At 37.9% G+C, this 18,916-nt stretch overlaps 1 protein-coding gene across 5 annotated transcripts in view; it reads left to right on the top strand.

The window, feature by feature from the left end:
* Positions 1-18,916, top strand: part of ATP8B4 (ATPase phospholipid transporting 8B4 (putative)) — a 301,636-nt gene that overhangs the window by 237,142 nt on the left and 45,578 nt on the right. For all 5 annotated transcript variants that reach the window (XM_028100015.2, XM_028100016.2, XM_028100011.2 and 2 more), the window contains 4 exons: positions 3,267-3,431; positions 4,444-4,555; positions 6,350-6,455; positions 16,137-16,281. In XM_028100015.2, coding sequence (XP_027955816.1) covers positions 3,267-3,431; positions 4,444-4,555; positions 6,350-6,455; positions 16,137-16,281 — 528 coding nt within the window. The remainder of the gene's footprint in view (positions 1-3,266; positions 3,432-4,443; positions 4,556-6,349; positions 6,456-16,136; positions 16,282-18,916) is intronic.

The raw sequence follows: 18,916 nt of genomic DNA, 5'->3' as shown, positions 1-18,916 counted from the left end.
TGGCCGCTTCCTATGATTAGGTCTAATTTTTAAAATACCAGCAAAATGATCTGACTTTTAAAAATAAATTTTATTATGTTATGTTAGTCTCCATACAGTACATCATTAGTTTTTGATGTAGAGTTCCATGATTCATTGTTTGCCTATAACACCCAGTGCTCCATGCAATACGTGCCGTGCCCTCCTTAATCACCAGGCTAACCCATCCCCTGACCCCCCTCCCCTCTAAAACCTTCAGTTTGATTCCTGGAGTCCATAGTCTCTCATCGTTCGTCTCCCTGCTCCGATTCCCCACCCCCTTCATTTTTCCCTTCCTTCTCCTAATGATCTGACTTTTGAAATAGAAAGCACAGGAAACTGTGCCAGTGAATATCTGGAACCTGGCACATGGACCCCTCTCCTTGGCCTGCTGAAAGTCTGATCAGTCTTACCACAGATGGATTAACACGCAGCAGCTGTGAAATAGCTGCTGAGCGTACGCTCTTGAACTCTGGCCAGGGAAAGGCTCAGGACACCTAGGGAAACCTGCTCTAACTCCTCTGCAGTTTGAGGCTTCTTCCCTTGGAGACTGGTTCTGGAAAGAGGAGCAGGACGGTTGCTTTCTCTTGGGTTCTAATGTGTCTGACACCAGTGGAGTTTCTTATGATTACCCCCCCCCCCCCCCCCCCGCTGCCACCCAGGGAATAGCTTAGGGTCATGCTTAGATGCTGAGGGGAAAATAGTAGCCAACTTTCTCCTCCAGGGGTCCTTCTGTTCAGGTCATAAATCATGATGAGTCACTTATATTCTTTATGTTGAAGCTACCAAATGCACATACTCTGAGACTATGCATAATTTCTTTACAAAAGCTTTTTGAAGGGAGCAGGAGTAATCTTTAGCATATATATTTATGCCATATAAATTTGGCACATATATTTTGGCAAAAGAATAAGAGTCTATGAATTAATATGAACATTAACCTGGTTTAAACCTGAAGATTCAAGTGTCTCTCTAATATTTATTTGAGGTTCCATTTAGCTGAATATGAACTTTAAGGGCAACTGGTCAAAACTCTCATATCCTCATTGGTTTCTCTCCTTTAAAAAATTATTTGAGGATTCATGTCCTTTGTCAAGCCCTATATTTAATACAAAACATTCCCTGGATCTTTAAAAAACAAACAAATAAATAAAACAAAACAAAAAAATCCCTCTGCCTGACTTTAAAGAATGATGGTTTAGTAATATTGGGTACAAACATAGCTATTGTTTTTGTCTTTCCAATAGAGCATTCTTGATTTTCTTTTAATCTCTTCCAGAAGGCTGGCATGGTCTTTTTAATTTTTTTTTTAATGAAAACAACATTAGAATCATAAGTATCTGATTTTTGCCATTGCTCAAACACCCAAGGCTTTGGATTTTCATACGTTTTCCTTTCAAACTAAAGTATAGGAAGTCTAATTTGGTCTTTTTATATTTCTATGCAAAAGAGGTTTTTTCCAAGTAATGTCAATTTGACTTGCTCTTTGCTTCATTCACTTTATTCATTTTGACTTTAAATTCTGAGGTTTTCAATTTATACTTAATAATTGATTTTGAATTGTTTAATGGTAGGAAATGACCTTGCTTAAATGCTCATTTAGGATTAAACTTGTGATTCATGCACTAATTAAATAACTTAAATCATCTGTCCCCTTTTGTAATGCCATTTTGAGTTGATTCACTGTTGTACAGAACAGGGAGGAAAGCACTGGTCATGCCCAGTGTGGTTGCAAGTTAAAGGCAAAGAAGTGTTTCTGTGAATTAAGGGGACAAAAGATCATTACTAGGCAATAACTAGATTTTCAGATCAGTAGGGAACCCAGTGGTGGTCTTGCAAAATGTGATTACAATGTCCAGAGTGCTACCAATTGCCTACAAGATAAATTTGGATAATTTTCATGGTCTCTGTGGGCAAAACCACATCATTGCAGCATGCACTGAATTTACTTTCCATTTACTGAATTAGGGTGTGTCATGGTTTAACTTGTGCCTGATCACAAACCTATGTCTGTTCTATAAGCCAAAACACAACAGAGAAGATATGCTCAGTGGCAATGCCCAAAGGAGAAGAAATTTTATAACACTTGCAGTGTAGAGGCCCATAAAATGACCACTGGAGGCCTAGACAAAGTGGGAGGTTTTTAACATTTCCCCAAAGCAATCTACATATGTTTCTAGCTAGTGTGACTATGTGAGATACTTAGCAACTACCAGTCTCCCATTTTTATTTACTTATTTTTCCTATTAGAAGGATAAAGCACCAAAGGTATCATTTAAGAAATCATCAGTTTACCGAGACACTAAAAGAAAAATATGACTCTTCAATTCATTTGACCAATTATTAAATACTCCATAGAAATCAGTTTCTCAAAAATAGTAATTTTTAAAAATAACCTGACTTGATGATGTTTTTTAAGTTTCTAAGAATTTTAATTATTAAAATAAAACTTTCATATAGCAAAAAGTAAGAAAATTTACAGATGATCTAGAATGAAAAGTAAAAGTCAGCCTCTACTTCTTGCTTCCCAGAAGCAAATATTTGTATTAACTTTTCTGCCTCACTCTCCCTTTTGCCCCTAGAGGTTATTCTTATAACCTTAATATGCCTCAACTTCTGTTACCTGACCAATGTTTGTTTATTCATCTATAATTGACTTTGACTTTTCATTATGGAAGATTTCAAGCATAAAGAGAAGTAGGACTCAGTTAATTTTAGACACAGCTATATTATTAGGCGGAACATGACAAGACTGATGAGCTGTCATGCTACCGTCTTTTGAGAGAGCTCCTGTCTTTGTTGAGAGCTGTGGTTCCCCTGAGGATCCTTTCCTCTCCGCTGGAAGTCGAGGGCTATGTGCCATGAAGCAGGCTGGGTCTCTCTTACTGCCAGGAGTGCTTCCTTCATGCAGGGGACAGTTTGGAACCAATCTATGTTGCTTCAAATGGATATCTCAAGTCATGGGTATGGTTGATCACTTCTCACCGAGAGCACTTCGGCAGGCTTTGCAGCTATCTTTAGGGGGAAGGCTAGCTCCCCTGAGTGTTTTAACCCCATAGAAATAAAATACCAAATACAAACATTATATCCCATTTCCAAGGGGATTAAAAAGTTGGGGGTCAGGATGGCCAAGTAATACTCTTGGGACAAAATGAATTTAAGTGAAAAACTTCTTACCCATTATTGTTGCTGTTATTGCCATGGTTACCATTCTTTGATGGTTCCTATATCTATGTCTGCTCTGACAGGAATTTGCAGGGGAAGGCCTTCGAACGTTGGCCATTGCATACAGAGATCTGGATGACAAGTACTTTAAAGAGTGGCATAAGATGCTTGAAGATGCAAGCGCTCTCATGGATGAGAGGGATGAACGGATAGCTGGACTATATGAAGAAATTGAAAGGGATTTAATGGTATGAGCTTAGAAGCATGATGTTTTCTGTTTATAGAAGGGATAGTATGTGTTTAGAGATCTAGCATAGGAATAATCCATTGCCAAATCATCTTGCACATAGCAGCTGTTACCCTTTCAAACACTGAGTCGTGCTTTATACATCGGCTTCGAGTGTGCCATGTGTGGCCCTACAGAGCCTAACGGATTATTTCTATTAGCAGTAGCTTATACAATTGGAAGTTTCCCCAAAGTAGAAGATAGTGGCATCTCTATTCTTTGTTAGCCTCTGGTATGTCCTTGATGTTGTGTGTTTTGTTTGTCTTTTTTTTTCCTCTCCTTTCTTTATGATCTACCTTTTTGAGCAGGGAAACTTTCCATGAAGAGCAGCTATAGCTCTAAACCATCCTAGGCCATGAGGTTCTGATAATATCTGTGTTGCCCAGACTATGATCTATTTTAGAAACTGCTCTTCCCTGAGGCCCCAGTGGTCAGGATGCTTAGCTATTGTGAGGTACTAAGGAGCATGTTATGTTCATCTCTGGATGAAATATTATGCAAGACCCTTCACTTTTTAGTTTATGATATCTGCTGGTTTGTTAATTTAGCCATTAACAAATTAATTTGTTACTTTTTTGTGATTCTTACTATGAAATTAGGGCTCTCCTTTGGACCTTTCCATGTTGATGTAAGTGGGGAAGAGGCTGGGGAGTTCTTCAGTTCTTAGAAGCCCAATGGCTTCTGATGGTTTATGCTAATATGTTACCTGAGCATATCAGACCCCTCATAAATTCTAACCTCCAGGATCTCTGCCATTAACTGGTGTGACTATCGGTTGGCTTGATTTGGGAACTTCCTCTTGAGGACCTTCCCAACCGATCACTGCACGTAATAAGATGTTTGCTGTATCAATGCATCATAACTTCCTTCTTCAATTCATGTTCCTTGACCTCTAAACTGTGATTTAAAGCCATAGATACTGTGGATATTGTTTGCCTGCATTAACATAAGGTATTCTCTATTTTTCAATGAAGCTACTAGGTGCCACTGCTGTAGAAGATAAGTTACAAGAGGGTGTTATTGAAACGATTGCAAGTTTATCATTAGCTAATATTAAGATCTGGGTCCTCACAGGAGACAAACAAGGTAAATTGAAAATGGATGCTGATGATGTCTTGAAAGGGGGGGGGCAATAATTTCTCTGGTAAAATTTTAATTAACCAGAAAGCTTAAATAATTAGATATTTACACAGCCCTTCACATAGGAAAGAGTTGAAATATAAAAAGGAAAGCTAATATATTACAAAAATTTATTATTTAAAACAAAAACTAATGAATTATCTTCTATAGTACACTCTTCAGTCAGTTGTTTCAGCTCAATTGCTTCTTAAATATGGTAGTTTCACCTGTAGGCAACAATGGTATTAAAAAATGTTTATTGTTTCACATGAGCAGTGCCCCCAATCAGGACAGAGAGAGGCATAGCACTGAAGCAGGACATTGGAGACCTCCATTGGAAACACTGGAGACCTAACTACTCCTTTATTTTCTTGATGGTAGGGAGGTTTGGGCATATTAGGGACGGGATCAGGATGGCAAGCTTTGGGGAGACAGGGAAGTGGCTATGTATCAACTGGTGTGGAAATATTCTGGCATTTTATCAATCACCACAGGCGTACCAGTGCAACTAGGCTAAATTCCAGGACTGCCCATGTAGTGGTACAATGAGAGCTGACCCACTTTCAAACATGACAAAATGCCAAGTCAGCATAAAAAGAGTCATTATGTTCAGGGTACTGTGTTTCCTAAGAAGGAAAAGGGATCAGTACATTTTGGATCTATTGCTAGCAGTAATGGTTAAAACAAAAATGATTTTATGCTTGGTCATTAGTAAACCAGAATATTTAGTAAATTGGCACATGTGTTTTCAGGATTCTATCTACACATGTTACATACTTTTTAGAACATTGGAGGATTTGTAGATAAGTCAGTTCTCCATGTGTTCACCCAAATCACTGATTACAAAAAATAAACAGTAGAGAGTTGAACTCTGTGGTGTATTAGTAGAGACTTCCTAGAGTTTGACATTGATCAGTGGGTACATTCATAACTATTTACTTAGTTATGAATATACACTAGTTTACTCTTATTTAGCTTTCATTTCTGTGGCTTATATAAAGGATATGCTAAAATTTTATCAATTGCCTTCTGACTTAGGGCAAATCTAATTATCCCACAGAATTGGCAAGAGCCTAATGACTCAATAGAATGAGAAACAAATGACCATACTGAGGATGGGAGGTCTATCTAACTATCCAAGGGTCCAGCTCTATGGAAGTGGAGGAAGGACTGCTCAACATCATGTACTTCTCCACTTATCTAGTAGCAGCAGTCCTGCATGGTCTTTGAGGTGATAGTCAAATTCCAAACTTTAATTTACTTAATGGGGAAATGGCAGTGTTGCCTCTGGGAGAACTATAAAGCTATTATAAGAACATTTTTTGCTTTCAACTGAACAATTTGTGAGTTTTTTCAATGTGTATACCACATCAGATTAAATAATAGCTAAATTAAGTATTTTAGCTCTCCAAAGGCAGTATTTGGGACTTCAGGTAAAAAGTTTTTTTATTTACACATTTCACTATATCACAGGGCCTTAGGGTATTTTCATAAATACTAATTTTGGGAATCAAGAAGTTTTTTCAAAAACTAGATGAGAAGGCTGAGAATTCATAGATGTTGCTACTTCTCCATGGATTTAACAAGTGGTGAATTTGATCATGGAACCTGGGTCTTTGAATTTAGCTCTGGGTTTCTTGGATTTTATCTCTCATCATGTTCTCTCTGACATTAAAGGGTAATGCCTCAAAACTTTTATGAAAAAAGGTACTTATGTTATTAAATAATGTTCTAACTGAGATGGGTTTTATTTTGTATCAGAAACTGCCATCAACATTGGCTATGCCTGCAACATGCTGACTGATGACATGAATGATGTGTTCATTATAGCAGGGAACACAGCAGTGGAAGTCAGAGAAGAACTCAGGTAAGTGTTGAAGGAAAAAAGAAAGGAAGAGAGAAAGGGAGAGATAGTTGAGAAAGTAGAAAGGCCCCTGGCCTTATTTTGGAATAGAATTCTTCCTGCATGTTTCCTAAACTCCTATTCATAAGTTTGACATCAGTAGTGAAACATTGTCTTCAGGCCTCCAACATTTTCCAAGTATTTTTATTATTTTTTAAAATATATATATATTTAAAGATTTTATTATTTGTTGGAGAGAGAGAGAACACAAGCAGGGCAAGCAGCAGGCAAGGGAGAAGCAGCCTCCCAGCTGAGCAAGGAGCCCGGTATGGGACTCGATCCCAGGACCCTGAGATATGACCTGAGCTGAAGGCAGATGCTTAACCGACTGAGCCACCCAGGCATCCCCCAAGTATTTTTAGAAAAGGATTTCAAATCACTTACATTAAATTATCCTTTAAAACTATGTGTTGGTGAGTACCTAACTCTTATATGATGAGTGATCAGATTCAGTGAGGGCATTTGTTTAGAATAGCAATTCCCTAGCTTCATTTTGGCCCCCCAAATTAAGAATCTCCAGGGGCTGGGGGATGGGGACTTGTATTTTCATAAGTACCTAAATGAAATTGATCAGATAAATTTGAAAAACGCAGCTGGAGGAGATGGTATGTAAAGTTGGAATAGAGTCTTTCAGCATTAAAGAAAGTAGGTATTTTGACACAGTTACTGTTAAACCCAGCTCTATAATCCTTATGAGAAATAGAATGCCATGAAATTTGTGTAACTGCTGCAAATGCCAGAAAATACATAACTGCTGAAATTAGGTAAGTGGACAAACATTAAATTTTGAGAAATAACATTTCCTAAAGTCTGCCAATTTTATCCCTTTTTTTCTATTTCATTTTAAGAAGATTTTGAAAGTCTGCACAATTATTTTCCCAGAACTTTAAAAAATGCTGTCTTATAACAATTTTTGCTCACTTATGCTTGCAGTAGCATCTTTAAACTCAATCCATTTTGGGTCTGGCCAAACAGATTATTGCATTAGAGGCAAACTGCTTCTATCTTGCTACATTCTAGATGGGGCTAACTTCCCCTCAACACAACGGTGGAACACCATGGGCTTCCTTAATGTGTTTCCATCATTACGCTTTTGTTCCTGAACCTTGAAAAGAAAGAAAGTCTTAACTGTCAGCACCACCGATTGCTACTTGTAGATCAAATTTCCCAACTTCCACACTGTTTTACTCCCAGTAGAAAACTGCTGTACATGCTGGTTAGAAGATATGATTGAGATTGCAAGTCTTTGCCAAATACATTGGGAAATTGGGGGAAATATTAATAATTTGCTTAGTAATTAATAACAAATATTTTAAGAAAATCTCTTTAAATGACCTTTTTTTGGTGGGGGGGATTTAACTCTTGCTGAGGGAAGATGGATGTGAGCAGATCTAGACAGTAATGCGCCTAGTGCTAAATGCTTTGAAACAGTGCCCGGGGCACTGTTATAAGCAGGATACATGTATTGCATTTCATTCCCAAAGCAACCCAGTGTTAAGCATTATCATTATCCTTATTTTACAGATCAGGAAGTTGAGGCATGGATAGGGTAAATAACCTGCCTGAAGTTTCACAACTGGCTAGTTGTTCAACTGGTTTTTGAATCTAGTGTCGTCCCAGAGTCTGTGCACCAAATCACTTGCCACATATCTCTCTAAACATATGTTGGATGTATTCTTACTCCCTTTAAATGATTGATATAAAAAAATGTAATTGTTGAGGCATCTTACTGCTTCACTTGAGGTCATACACAGAGTAGTGATGAGAGCAGAATAAATTCCAGGGAGAGGCAGCAGATGTAAGAGGAAGGATATGGGCTTCGTGTTAGCTGGACCCAAGTTGGAATCTTGGCTTCCAACTCATTGGCAGGCTAAGTTACTTTAAATATTCTATTCAACCTCTCTTTGATTTGTTTCCTCATTTGTAAATGGGAAAATATACAAATATCTATTCGGTAGACTTATTCAGGAGATTAAAAGACGTAAGAATGTAAAGATTTGTGGCCATTCAATGAGCATCTTTCTTGCCTTCCCCTTCGCTCCCCACTTCCTTCCTTCCCCTTTATCTCTTTTCTTCAGCCCTTGTTCCCACAACAGGGACTACTTTAATTAACATTTCCCCAATAGACTCCGTGGAGTCTATATTAAAATTATATAAATAATAATAAAATTGTATCAGTCATAATTAACTAGATTTCCCAATATGTATTGTGCAAAGACATAGGCAATCAGCTGCCAGAAGCATGATATACCAGCTTTCTGCACCCAGTTGATGTAATGGTAGCTAAAAATAACACGAAAGTTAAGAAAAAGTGGTGAGTCTATACATTCTTATCATATAGCCATCTATATTTTTATTAACCTTCTTAAGATATTGAAAACAACATGCTGACCTCTATTACAACCTTTATGGATCCCTTCCTCGATTGGTTACATTGGATAAGGATATTGCAGGTTGATGGAACAGCATATACGAAGGCTTAGAAACATGAAGGAAATCATGTTCTATTCTAGAAGCAGTGTTCCATGTTGTAGCTAGGGTGTATGATAGAATTAAAGGTGAGGACCATTTTTTCAGAGACAGTTTGGTGATCGATTGACAAGTGAAAGTGGTTATACTGAATCCTAAAGTCATTGAGTGGATGTGAATGGCTTCTAAGCAGATGAGTAACAAACAATTCTACATTTATGAAATAACACTCCAGTGACAGGATAGATGGAGTATGTTTGATGGGAAAAATAACAGTATTGGGAGATGCATCAGGGAACTGTTGGAATACTGGAGTTTAGAGATGATGAGGTTGAACTGAGGCAGGGAGCCAAAAGAGTGGAATGAAACTGACAGCTCTTTTGGAGGTAGAATGGATAGGACTCGGAATTTGATTGGATGTGAAGAGAAGTAGGAGCCTACGTCATTTCTAGCTTGTCTGACTTTCACAGCCCAGAATGCACTCAGCTGTGCCCGAACAAAAACTCCTTAAATTTTATAAAACTGAACTTGAACCCCTTTCTGCCTGATGGCAGAACAATTAAAATAGGCACTTTTGGGTAAATTTAGTTCAAGTCTAGGATTCACAGTTGCCCCATCTGTCACTGATCTCATCATCTACCCTGCTAACATCTAGCACTTCCCACTTCTGTGTCCCTGTCTGGTCTCATATCTCTCTGGGTTGCCAGCTGTCCCTCTTGGCTCATTCCACATGCTCCTGGGGAAATAGGAAAAGTATGGCTGCTCTTCATCTGTGTATCTGAGAAGACATGTGCTCTCACAAGGCCGCCTCTGTTCCTGAAATCCCTTTACTCTAGATCTTCTTTGTCACCATACTTCAGTGGCAACTATTCCATACTCAGATTCCCAAAAACTCATCTGAGGATTTCATTACCCACACATTCCTCCATCCACTACTGGTCTGGGGTGTGAGTTAGGACCCAGCTTTCTTTAATGACTCACCAGCATCTAAGCTTCTCTTCGTAGTCCCTTACCTCTAGGCTTGGATGGGCTTTCTACTCTGTTGCTTATGGCAACATCTTATCCCTTGATTTCTTTAAGGATTTGTCTTATGAAACTTGGAGAATGTTTTTTCTTCCCTCTCAAAAAGCCCATTAGCAAAATTCAAGATCAGTGCTGCTATGGGTTTCAAGAGTCTATTTTGGTACTTAAAAAGCAAGGTCTTGACTCTTTTTTTGTTCCCTCTGTATTTGGTTCTGTGAGATCTCCTGTTACTATCTCAAGATTTTATCCAGCTACCTTTGGTTGACTAAATAGATGGCATAACTGTCATTAAGTGGAAGACATGTGGAGAAATATGAATTCTTATAAATTGCTGTTGGGAATCCAAGTTTGTAGAAACTTTCTAGAGGGCAAACTCACAACATATTTCAAAATTACATATATGTATGCTTGATCCAATGATCACTACTTCTGGGAATTGTCTTTAAACAAGTGGATAAATGTCTGAATATGTATATAAAGAAATATTGATTGCTGCATCAATTATAATAGAAAATCAGAAAATGCTCAAATACTCGGCCACAAGGGATTTTGTTAATTACCATGACATACACTGGCAATGGGATACTATGCAGTTATTAAAAGTGATGTGTTTATTGACATTGCAGAGGATCATAGGGGAAGAAAGGGGAAAAAAATGAAACAAGACGAAATCAGAGAAGGAGAAAAACCATAAGAGACTCTTAATCTTAGGAAACAAACTGAGGGTTGCTGGAGGGGAGGGGGGAGGGGATGGGGTAACTGGATGATGGACATTGGGGAGGGTATGTGTTTTAATGAGCACTGGGTATTATATAAGACTGGTGAATCACAGACCTGTACTTCTGAAACAAATAATACATTATATGTTAATTAATTGAATTTAAATTAAAAAAAAAGAAAAAAATAAATATCTGGGACAAATAAAAAAAGAATTCCCAAAGCACTCCTGGTCATTCTCACATTGTCATTTTAAAGATATGTGTCCTAGTAAATACTTTGGATTTTCCAAGAAGGTAAATACCAAGCTTGGAAAACTTTCTCGAGGATAGGAATTATGTTGTATGCTTTCATATCTTCTGCCATTAGTGGCACAGAACTAGGTATATTAGAGACGATCAGATTTTATTTGATATTTGATTGACAGATTTATTGACTGGCTGAATTTTTATGGTAGAGACTATCGCAGAGACAATTGTTCTTTTTTTTTCTTTTAATACTTTTTTATTTATTTGAGAGAGAGAGAGTGCAAGCACAAACAGGGGGAGCAGTAGAGGGGGAGGGGAGAAGCAGGCTCCCCGCCGAGCAGGGAGCCCAGTGTGGGGCCAGATCCCAGGACCCTGAGATCATGACCCAAGCCCAAGGCAGACAGTCAACCCACTGAGCCACCCAGGTGCCCTGACAATTGTTCTTTCAATTTGTTGTTGTTGTGTGCTTGGTAGAGAGATGGTCTAAACATAATTACAATAGAATTCTGACTTCTAAGGAATAGAATTCTGAGAGAAAGACTTCTAAGGAATAATGCTGGATGTTATATGATGTAATTTATACTTAAAATGAAAACAGTTTCTATCATATTTTATAACTTCATATAGGTTAATATAAATTTGTATCTTCTCTTACTTTTACAATAAAACAATAAAAAACAAAACAGAAAGATGTCCATGATATATTTAAGTGAAAAATGAGATTACAAAATATGCACAGTATGATCCATTTTTTTCAAAGAAAGTATGTATTTGTATATATGTGTGTATATATAACACTATACATCTATATCCATTTTTGTCCTTTACCTACCCATCAAGCTCTCTGTAGAACATACACAATGGTTCTCTCTGAGTGTTGGAATTATGGATCATGTTTGCTTTGTTCTTTATGGCTCTTCACATTATTTGAAATTGTAATAGTGTTCATGTAATACTTTCATAATTGGAAAAAAAAAAAGCCCGAAGTTTTTTTAATGAGAAGGAAAAATATTCAGAGGGGAAAAACAAGGAATTTCTGTCTAGACTAATTATTTCAGGACCCTTGAGGTCATCTTGCTTAACTGACTAGCAAATAATGTTTATTTTAACCCAGACTTGAAGGTAACCCCATTCTCAGAGTCTAAGACAGGGTGGCAATGCATGGTATAAAATTCTGTATAAGAGGAATGAATACATTTGTGGTATGCATTTCCTTAATAGTAGGATTAGGGGAAACAGAGCATCCAAGAAAAATGATTGCCAAAGGTGCCCTCTCTAATCCTAATCTGGGTTACTTATGTCTAAACCCAGAGTTTGGGGAATGAAATATTAAAATCATAAATTTGCACCCTTCTTGTGTTTTCTTGTGTTAATGTTTTTGAGTTCAGTGGGAGTTCATGTAAAAACAACCCAAAAAAGTGTATCAAAAAAACAGGATCTAAGTGACAGTAGCTATTAGAAGGAAATGATCTAAATGGTTCTATTTAAACCTAATAAATGTGCTTAGATTATTTCATAAACATGGATATATAATTTTTATGCATATCATGCATATGGCTTGCTTCAAATTTAATGTAATGAAACCTGTTTTAGCCACTTTGAGTCCTGGGTTAATTTTGCCACCATAACTGTTTTAGTATTAAAGGCATGCCCAGAAATCTACAATTAAACCCTGCTATGGGTTTCTCAGAAGATCATCACACTGATTACATTTCACCAATACATATGTCTTCTGCCCAAAGGAAGACAGACTGGGAATATAATTTTGCTTGGACTTACAGGCAAACTCCATGTTTCATTTTTGTTATATTGGTCCCATGTTTTGTTGAAAAAATTCATGTCCGATATTAAATTAAACCATGATGTGACTGTACTGCTTCTGAGAAATATTCTGGTGATATACCTAGGAATTGATATTTCTTCTTTAATCAGCAAAATACATGTTGCACTTTTTTGAGCACTACTTGGTAGAAAGTTAGTTACTTGTTTGAATAAGCAGAGTTCTCAAATGCAAATGGCTCCAGAACCAGGCAGGTAACATTAGTTGTGTGATCTGAGCTATATATGAGACATTAGGGAGTGGTGGAGCCGTTGGTGAAGGTGAACATCATGATGTCCATAAACTCATACAGATTTTTAAAAACACTGTGCAGGCCAAACAAAATGCATCTCATTCCTCATTTCCAACTTCTAGTCACCCAGGCAAAATGTTTTAGTAGGTTGGGTTTCTATCATAAACCAGAACATTTTAGAGTACTAAGAAATCTTGGCAATGTTCTAATACACACTGGTGCAGCTGCCCAGGTTTTCCTAGCTGGTGTCAACAGCCTGATGGGCTGTCCCATTCCCCTAATTTCTAATAAAACACGGGTTTAGGGATTGTCTTATAGACTGCATGGGTAGTAACGGATGGAACTGGGGCTTAAAATAAAAATTTCATGTACTTCCTCCCTTTCTCTGTTGTTGGCAGTGTGGTGCTGTCCCATAACTGCTCCTCTGGCCTTGTCAGCCTGTGACTGACTCTATATGTTAACCAGTTTAGTGCAGTAGACTGAGAACTAGGAATTTGAAGACCTGGGTTCTGTGCTGGGTCTGTAACTGACTTGTCAAGTGGCTAGAGGACAGATCACCCAACTGTGGGCAAACGAGATGTCAGAGGCAATACCTTGGGCCTAAGCCCAGCTCTCCAGGTTCCAAGCTCTTATATCGAAGTCAGGATTGTCTTCTTTTAAACATGATGCCATGCTTTCAGTCCATTTCCCTACAGGTCCATGCCATGTTTGAACACAGAGTGCCTTATGAGCATACCATCTCTTTTCTTTATAGAGTGCATGTAAGCCAACATGTGCCCAACTGTGCTCTGCTGTGTTTGCGGTGGCACAGGGCTATGAATGCCATGGTCGCCTCAGCCGTTAATGCATTTCTGCATGCCAGCATTCTAATAGACTGCCCTTCATTACACAGCTTGGGAAAACACAGGCCTTCTTTTGTTTTAGCATTTGTTATTTGTGTTCTGTGGTTAAGCATTGTGTGTTATGTCTGCAAAAATGTATAGTTCCTATTCAATAAAGGAAGTCACGTGTAGTTTTTCCCCGCCTAATAAATTTTTTTTTTTTTTCAAGAACCAGGTAGCATTTTAAGAGCTAAGTTCCAGGAAGAGAAAGAAATGATAGCTATAGAACATGGGCAGAGGTCTGAAAATTTGTGAGCCCTGTCTGGTGAGGACGGTTGGCCCATGTGGAGGGCACACAGTGGGAATTTAAGCTGAGCCTGAAAAACTGTCTCTTTTCTGCCTAGAGATGTTAGGAAGACAGTTGAAGGGGGAAAAAATCCTAAGTAAATAGAATTTCAGCCAATACTCTCATGAACTTCACCCTTCTTTGGAATGTTTTTATTCTCTGGGGGGAAAACAGAGATTGAGTCATTTATACAGCGAGTGAGAACTTTACTAAAAAGGAAACCTCGGGAGATGTTTGCCCTTTGGTGCTTTCTTAAGACCCAATTTATGAGCTCTGCAGCACTGCCAGAGAAACGCTCGCTTCTGGGGAGCTTGTTTCTCTAGCTTTCTTCATTATATGGGACAGTAAATTTTCCTGACTGTTAGGAGGACTCCTTGACATGATTATCTGATGTAAAAGTCTGATTCTCCCACTAAACAATGATTTTTCATGTCTGTTCTCCACTCCTTCCTCCACCTTAACTCCCTAAATTTCACACATAGCACTCTGACTTTATAAATCTTTTTCTTTGATTCGGCAGACTGATTGTTAAGTGCATGATATCATTCTTAGAGCCAGGGGCATGTAATCTCTGGGTTCCTTGGGTTCTTAAATGCAGGCTGTGCTTTTGGTCTTGGACAGCAGAAGGAGATGTTGAGCCAGAAGATAAGGGTGTTTTGTGTGTGTGTGTGTGTGTTGTGTTTTTGTTTTTGTTTTTAGACTTCTCATATAAATAATTAGTGTTACATTTTCAAATAATTAGAAAGCTAAGGGCTAAAATAATTGTTTTTGTACAGTGAACATTCTCTCCTTCTTACATCATAAAACCATTTTAATAAATGTTTTCTATATAAGATGAGCCTTTGGGGAACAATTTCATTTTGCTGTAAGCCAAAACACCCATTTTTCTGGCCTCCCACTCCCCATTTGCTCCAGGCACTCATTTTATAGATGCAAGTTGTGGCCTAACATACTGGTGGCTGGCTTTGGCACTCATCTTCAGGGAGCATTTGCCTTGTAGCCCTCTGGTTGTGGTTGAAAGTACTGGAGTCTTGTTAACTTGCCCTTATGTTACTTCAAAGCCTGTCATCTGAGGGTCTTCAGAGAGGAAATTTCCCTTCCATTAAAGGCATTATCTTTCCATTTTGAAGAGAAGAGTAAAATGCCTCTTCTAAGCATGTTACGTGACCATACAATCTTTCTCTTAAATAGCAGAGATGGATGAGTGTGAGCAGGATTTTTCTACTGCTAAGTAGATCTGGGGCATTGGAAGCAGTTTCCATTTGGAACGACCCTCTACTCTTGGTGTCTGTATTTTTTTCCCCAGAAGATTTATACTATTGTTTGAGCTGATGTGAGTGCAATTTTCACTTAAAACAGTCCATTATATTCTAATGACTATGCCAATTCAGTAAATGCCATCATTTAGTTTTGTCACATTTTTAGAAAATGTGCTTCTTAAGAGACTGCTGTTTTAAGCCAGATCATATGACATTGTTCTGCAAATTAATGAATTTATTTTATATATTGATGTCCTGGAATTCCTAGAAGGTTTCATCAATTGTCTTTAGTCTTTCCCTTTCAATATTTAACAATATTGCATGCCAGACCAGTGGTTCTGGAGTCCCTGAAGCTCAGACAACCTTATGGGCCAAATGTATCAAAAGGGCACCTGGTTCCAGCCCAGCTCAAAATGATAATTTAGATTTAAGGTAATTGTAAACATTCAAAATTATTCTGTTTTCATTATGTTTACTTTCCTACTTCCTGGAATTTGCAAATTTGCTACGGTCTCCCCATCACTAAGAATCATCCAGCTTGCTTTACTGTAACCGAATCTTATGCCATAGTCTATCTGAATAGTGACGAAATGAATTTACCTCTAGGCCAGTCTCTTGTTAGCGTAATAGGTATGCTCTTTAAACTTGTTATGATTTGTTTCACCCCCCCCCCCACCCGCCGCCTTCAAGAAAAGCAAAGGAAAATTTGTTTGGACAAAACAGAAGTTCTTCCAACGGCCATGTAGTTTTTGAAAAACAGCAGCTGGAGCTGGACTCAGTTGTAGAAGAAACCATAACAGGAGATTATGCCTTAGTCATAAATGGCCACAGTTTGGTGAGTTTGCTTAAGGCTTTTGTTCTTTTTCTTTATCCCAATAATTGTCTCTTTTGTACTGTCATACTGAGGTCTCCTTTTGTGTTTTCCAAACAAATGACACCACTAGAAACAGGGTATACACAATGATTTCCTGTTTGCAAGGGGAAAGGAAACTTCTGATATATATTTCATACATTATTGCTTGAACCACCACAGTGAAAGGGAGGATCCAAAGAAATACTGTGTTCACAGAACATCAATCTTGTCTAAATGACTGTAGACCATTTAGCAGTATTGTTTAAGTGCTTTTCTAAGGGAGAGTGTCACAGCTCCCTGTTATTTAATTAAAATAATGCAACTGTTGGATGTATTGCAATTATTGCTCTTGCTGATGTTTGTGATTTGGCAGAGCACAACCTGATCTTCATATAATTACCACACCAAATTATTGCCATTAAGATACCTCTGGTGGTTTTTCTAAATAGCAGTATTTTACAGCAATGCCAAACAATTTGCTTTGATTAGGAAATCTGGTTCTTGTCGTAATAGAATAAACTTGCATTGTGCTTTTAATGTAGTTCAGGTTCCAAATCTTGAACAAATATCAAAACACTCTTCTGAGTTTCTAATTTAAAAAACAAAAGCTCTGATTGCACTCCAGTGAAATTATCATTTATATGCACAAAGAGCTAATCTCACATCTTTCCCCAGCTTTGATGATCATTTTTCACTTTTGGAGTTTGGAAAATAAATGTATCTTCTTGTAGACAGTTTCTTAGAGGACAAAAGAGGTTGGCTATGAGTATATTGTATTTTCCCCCTTGTGATCAGCTGTCTGTTAGCTCTTAGTGCTTAGAGCATTATCCAGCTGGATTCCAGACGTAATGATGTGTTGCCTTCTACACCATGGAAAGTTACAGAGCTCAGCTGCAGGCCAAGCTCAGTCAAAAGTTTGTCCAGATGACACGAACTTCTCCTTTGCACAAATGAGCAGCAACTGAAAATTATAAGCCTGTCAACTGGGACTTAAAGCTGGTGGCCTCCAAGCTGAATTGCCCAGGGACTAAAAATATGGAAAGTTTCCTAATGAGTTGTGCTTTGACTTTCCCTCAGTCTCAAAGAAGCCAGTGTGTGGTGAGTTAGAGTACTCAGGTGATAATGTATGCTATTTTTTCTTTGTCTCTAAATCTGTTGAAAGAAAAGAGCTAAGATTGATGCTCTTCAAGAGCCCTTTCAGCTTCAAAGCCTGAAGTTTATGAAACCATGAAATGTCATTTTTCATTTAAGGAAAATTGACCACATTTCTGCTGGTATGGTCAGAAGTTTTTTTGTTTTGTTTTGTTTTTTTTTTAAGCAAATCATGATTCCAGTTTGCTTCAAATCTCAATGCTTTGTAGAATGTAATTGGGTCCTTCTTTATCAGAGTCTGAGTCTAGGTTTCACTTGATGATAAGAAAAAGAGACAAAAGGGGACCATTCTAAGAAAGAGAACCAGTTACATGCTTTCTCTTTCAGAAAGGGCAATTATATTTGAGAAAGCTAACTCACTGTTTCCCCTAGGAATCACAGGCCTTGACGTAAGAATTTTCTACATCAGAGTCATGTTTTATACTCATTCACCCATCCTTTCATTGATAGTATTAACATTTATTACATGCCCAGGTCAAGATGTTGGAGCCTGAGGGTCAGGATATGAATAGAACACGGTTCTTGTTTTAGGGATTGCTGTCTAGTGGGAGAGCTAATCTCAAGTGTTATGACAGTACTATATAATAGAGGAATGAACACAGAGCTTCGAGAGTATAGAGGCAGACACATTTAGTTTCTTGTGTGAAAGTCAGGGAAGACTTCCTGGAGGACGTGATGTTTCCAGGTACTGAAGGAGCAAGTACAAAGGCATAGCATCAAGAAAGAACCTGTCACAGTATGGAAACAAACAATTTGGCATGATGAGAGTACAGAGTAAACTTAAAGGTGGTGGTAGAAGACAGAACTCAAAAGGAATATAGGGGCCAGATTATGATGGGCTGTGGATATCTTGCTAGAGATTCATTCAGAGACACTGATGACTCAAAGTTTAGGTGGATTCCTGTTTCCTTTTAATGCGTTTATTAAATAATGTACAGTGAGATGTTTTCTAGAAAACAAATTGCACAGTTAACTGCAAAGGATTATGCTCTCTTTTTCAGTCATTTCTTGGCATATATAAAGGTTGTGTGTATTTGAAGAGGAACAAGGCTGGAATTGGTTGGGAACCCTGACTGAGATGTAGGTTGCATGCAAGCCCCCCTTTTGCACAAGACTCTATTTCAATCACTTTGTTTTCAAGGGCTAATCTCCAGATCATCTGCTTTTCATTTGCCCCACCATTAACAACCACAACAACAAACACTAAATATACAAAACAACAATGCAAAGGAAACAAAAGTTACATCACATGGAACAAAGAAGTCCCCATCATTTTGTAGTTCATTCTAAACTTGGTGAGATGGTGGACAGGTTCCGTCTTTAGCTTTTCTTTATTTTAGTGGATTCTGGAACTTTTCTGGCATTGAATTATATCTCACCCATGCAGCATGATAATGTGTCAAGGAGGACACACAAGGGCACTGTGTCTTTTTATTTTTATTCTAAAATTTCATGGCACTTAGTA

Source organism: Eumetopias jubatus, unplaced genomic scaffold (assembly GCF_037043125.1).
Source record: "Eumetopias jubatus isolate StellerSeaLion01/CBP00866 unplaced genomic scaffold, mEumJub1_p1.0 scaffold_7, whole genome shotgun sequence".
In the NCBI taxonomy this organism is placed as follows: domain Eukaryota; kingdom Metazoa; phylum Chordata; class Mammalia; order Carnivora; family Otariidae; genus Eumetopias; species Eumetopias jubatus.
Note: the sequence above shows the minus strand (reverse complement) of the source record. Positions and strands in the feature narration are given on the sequence as shown.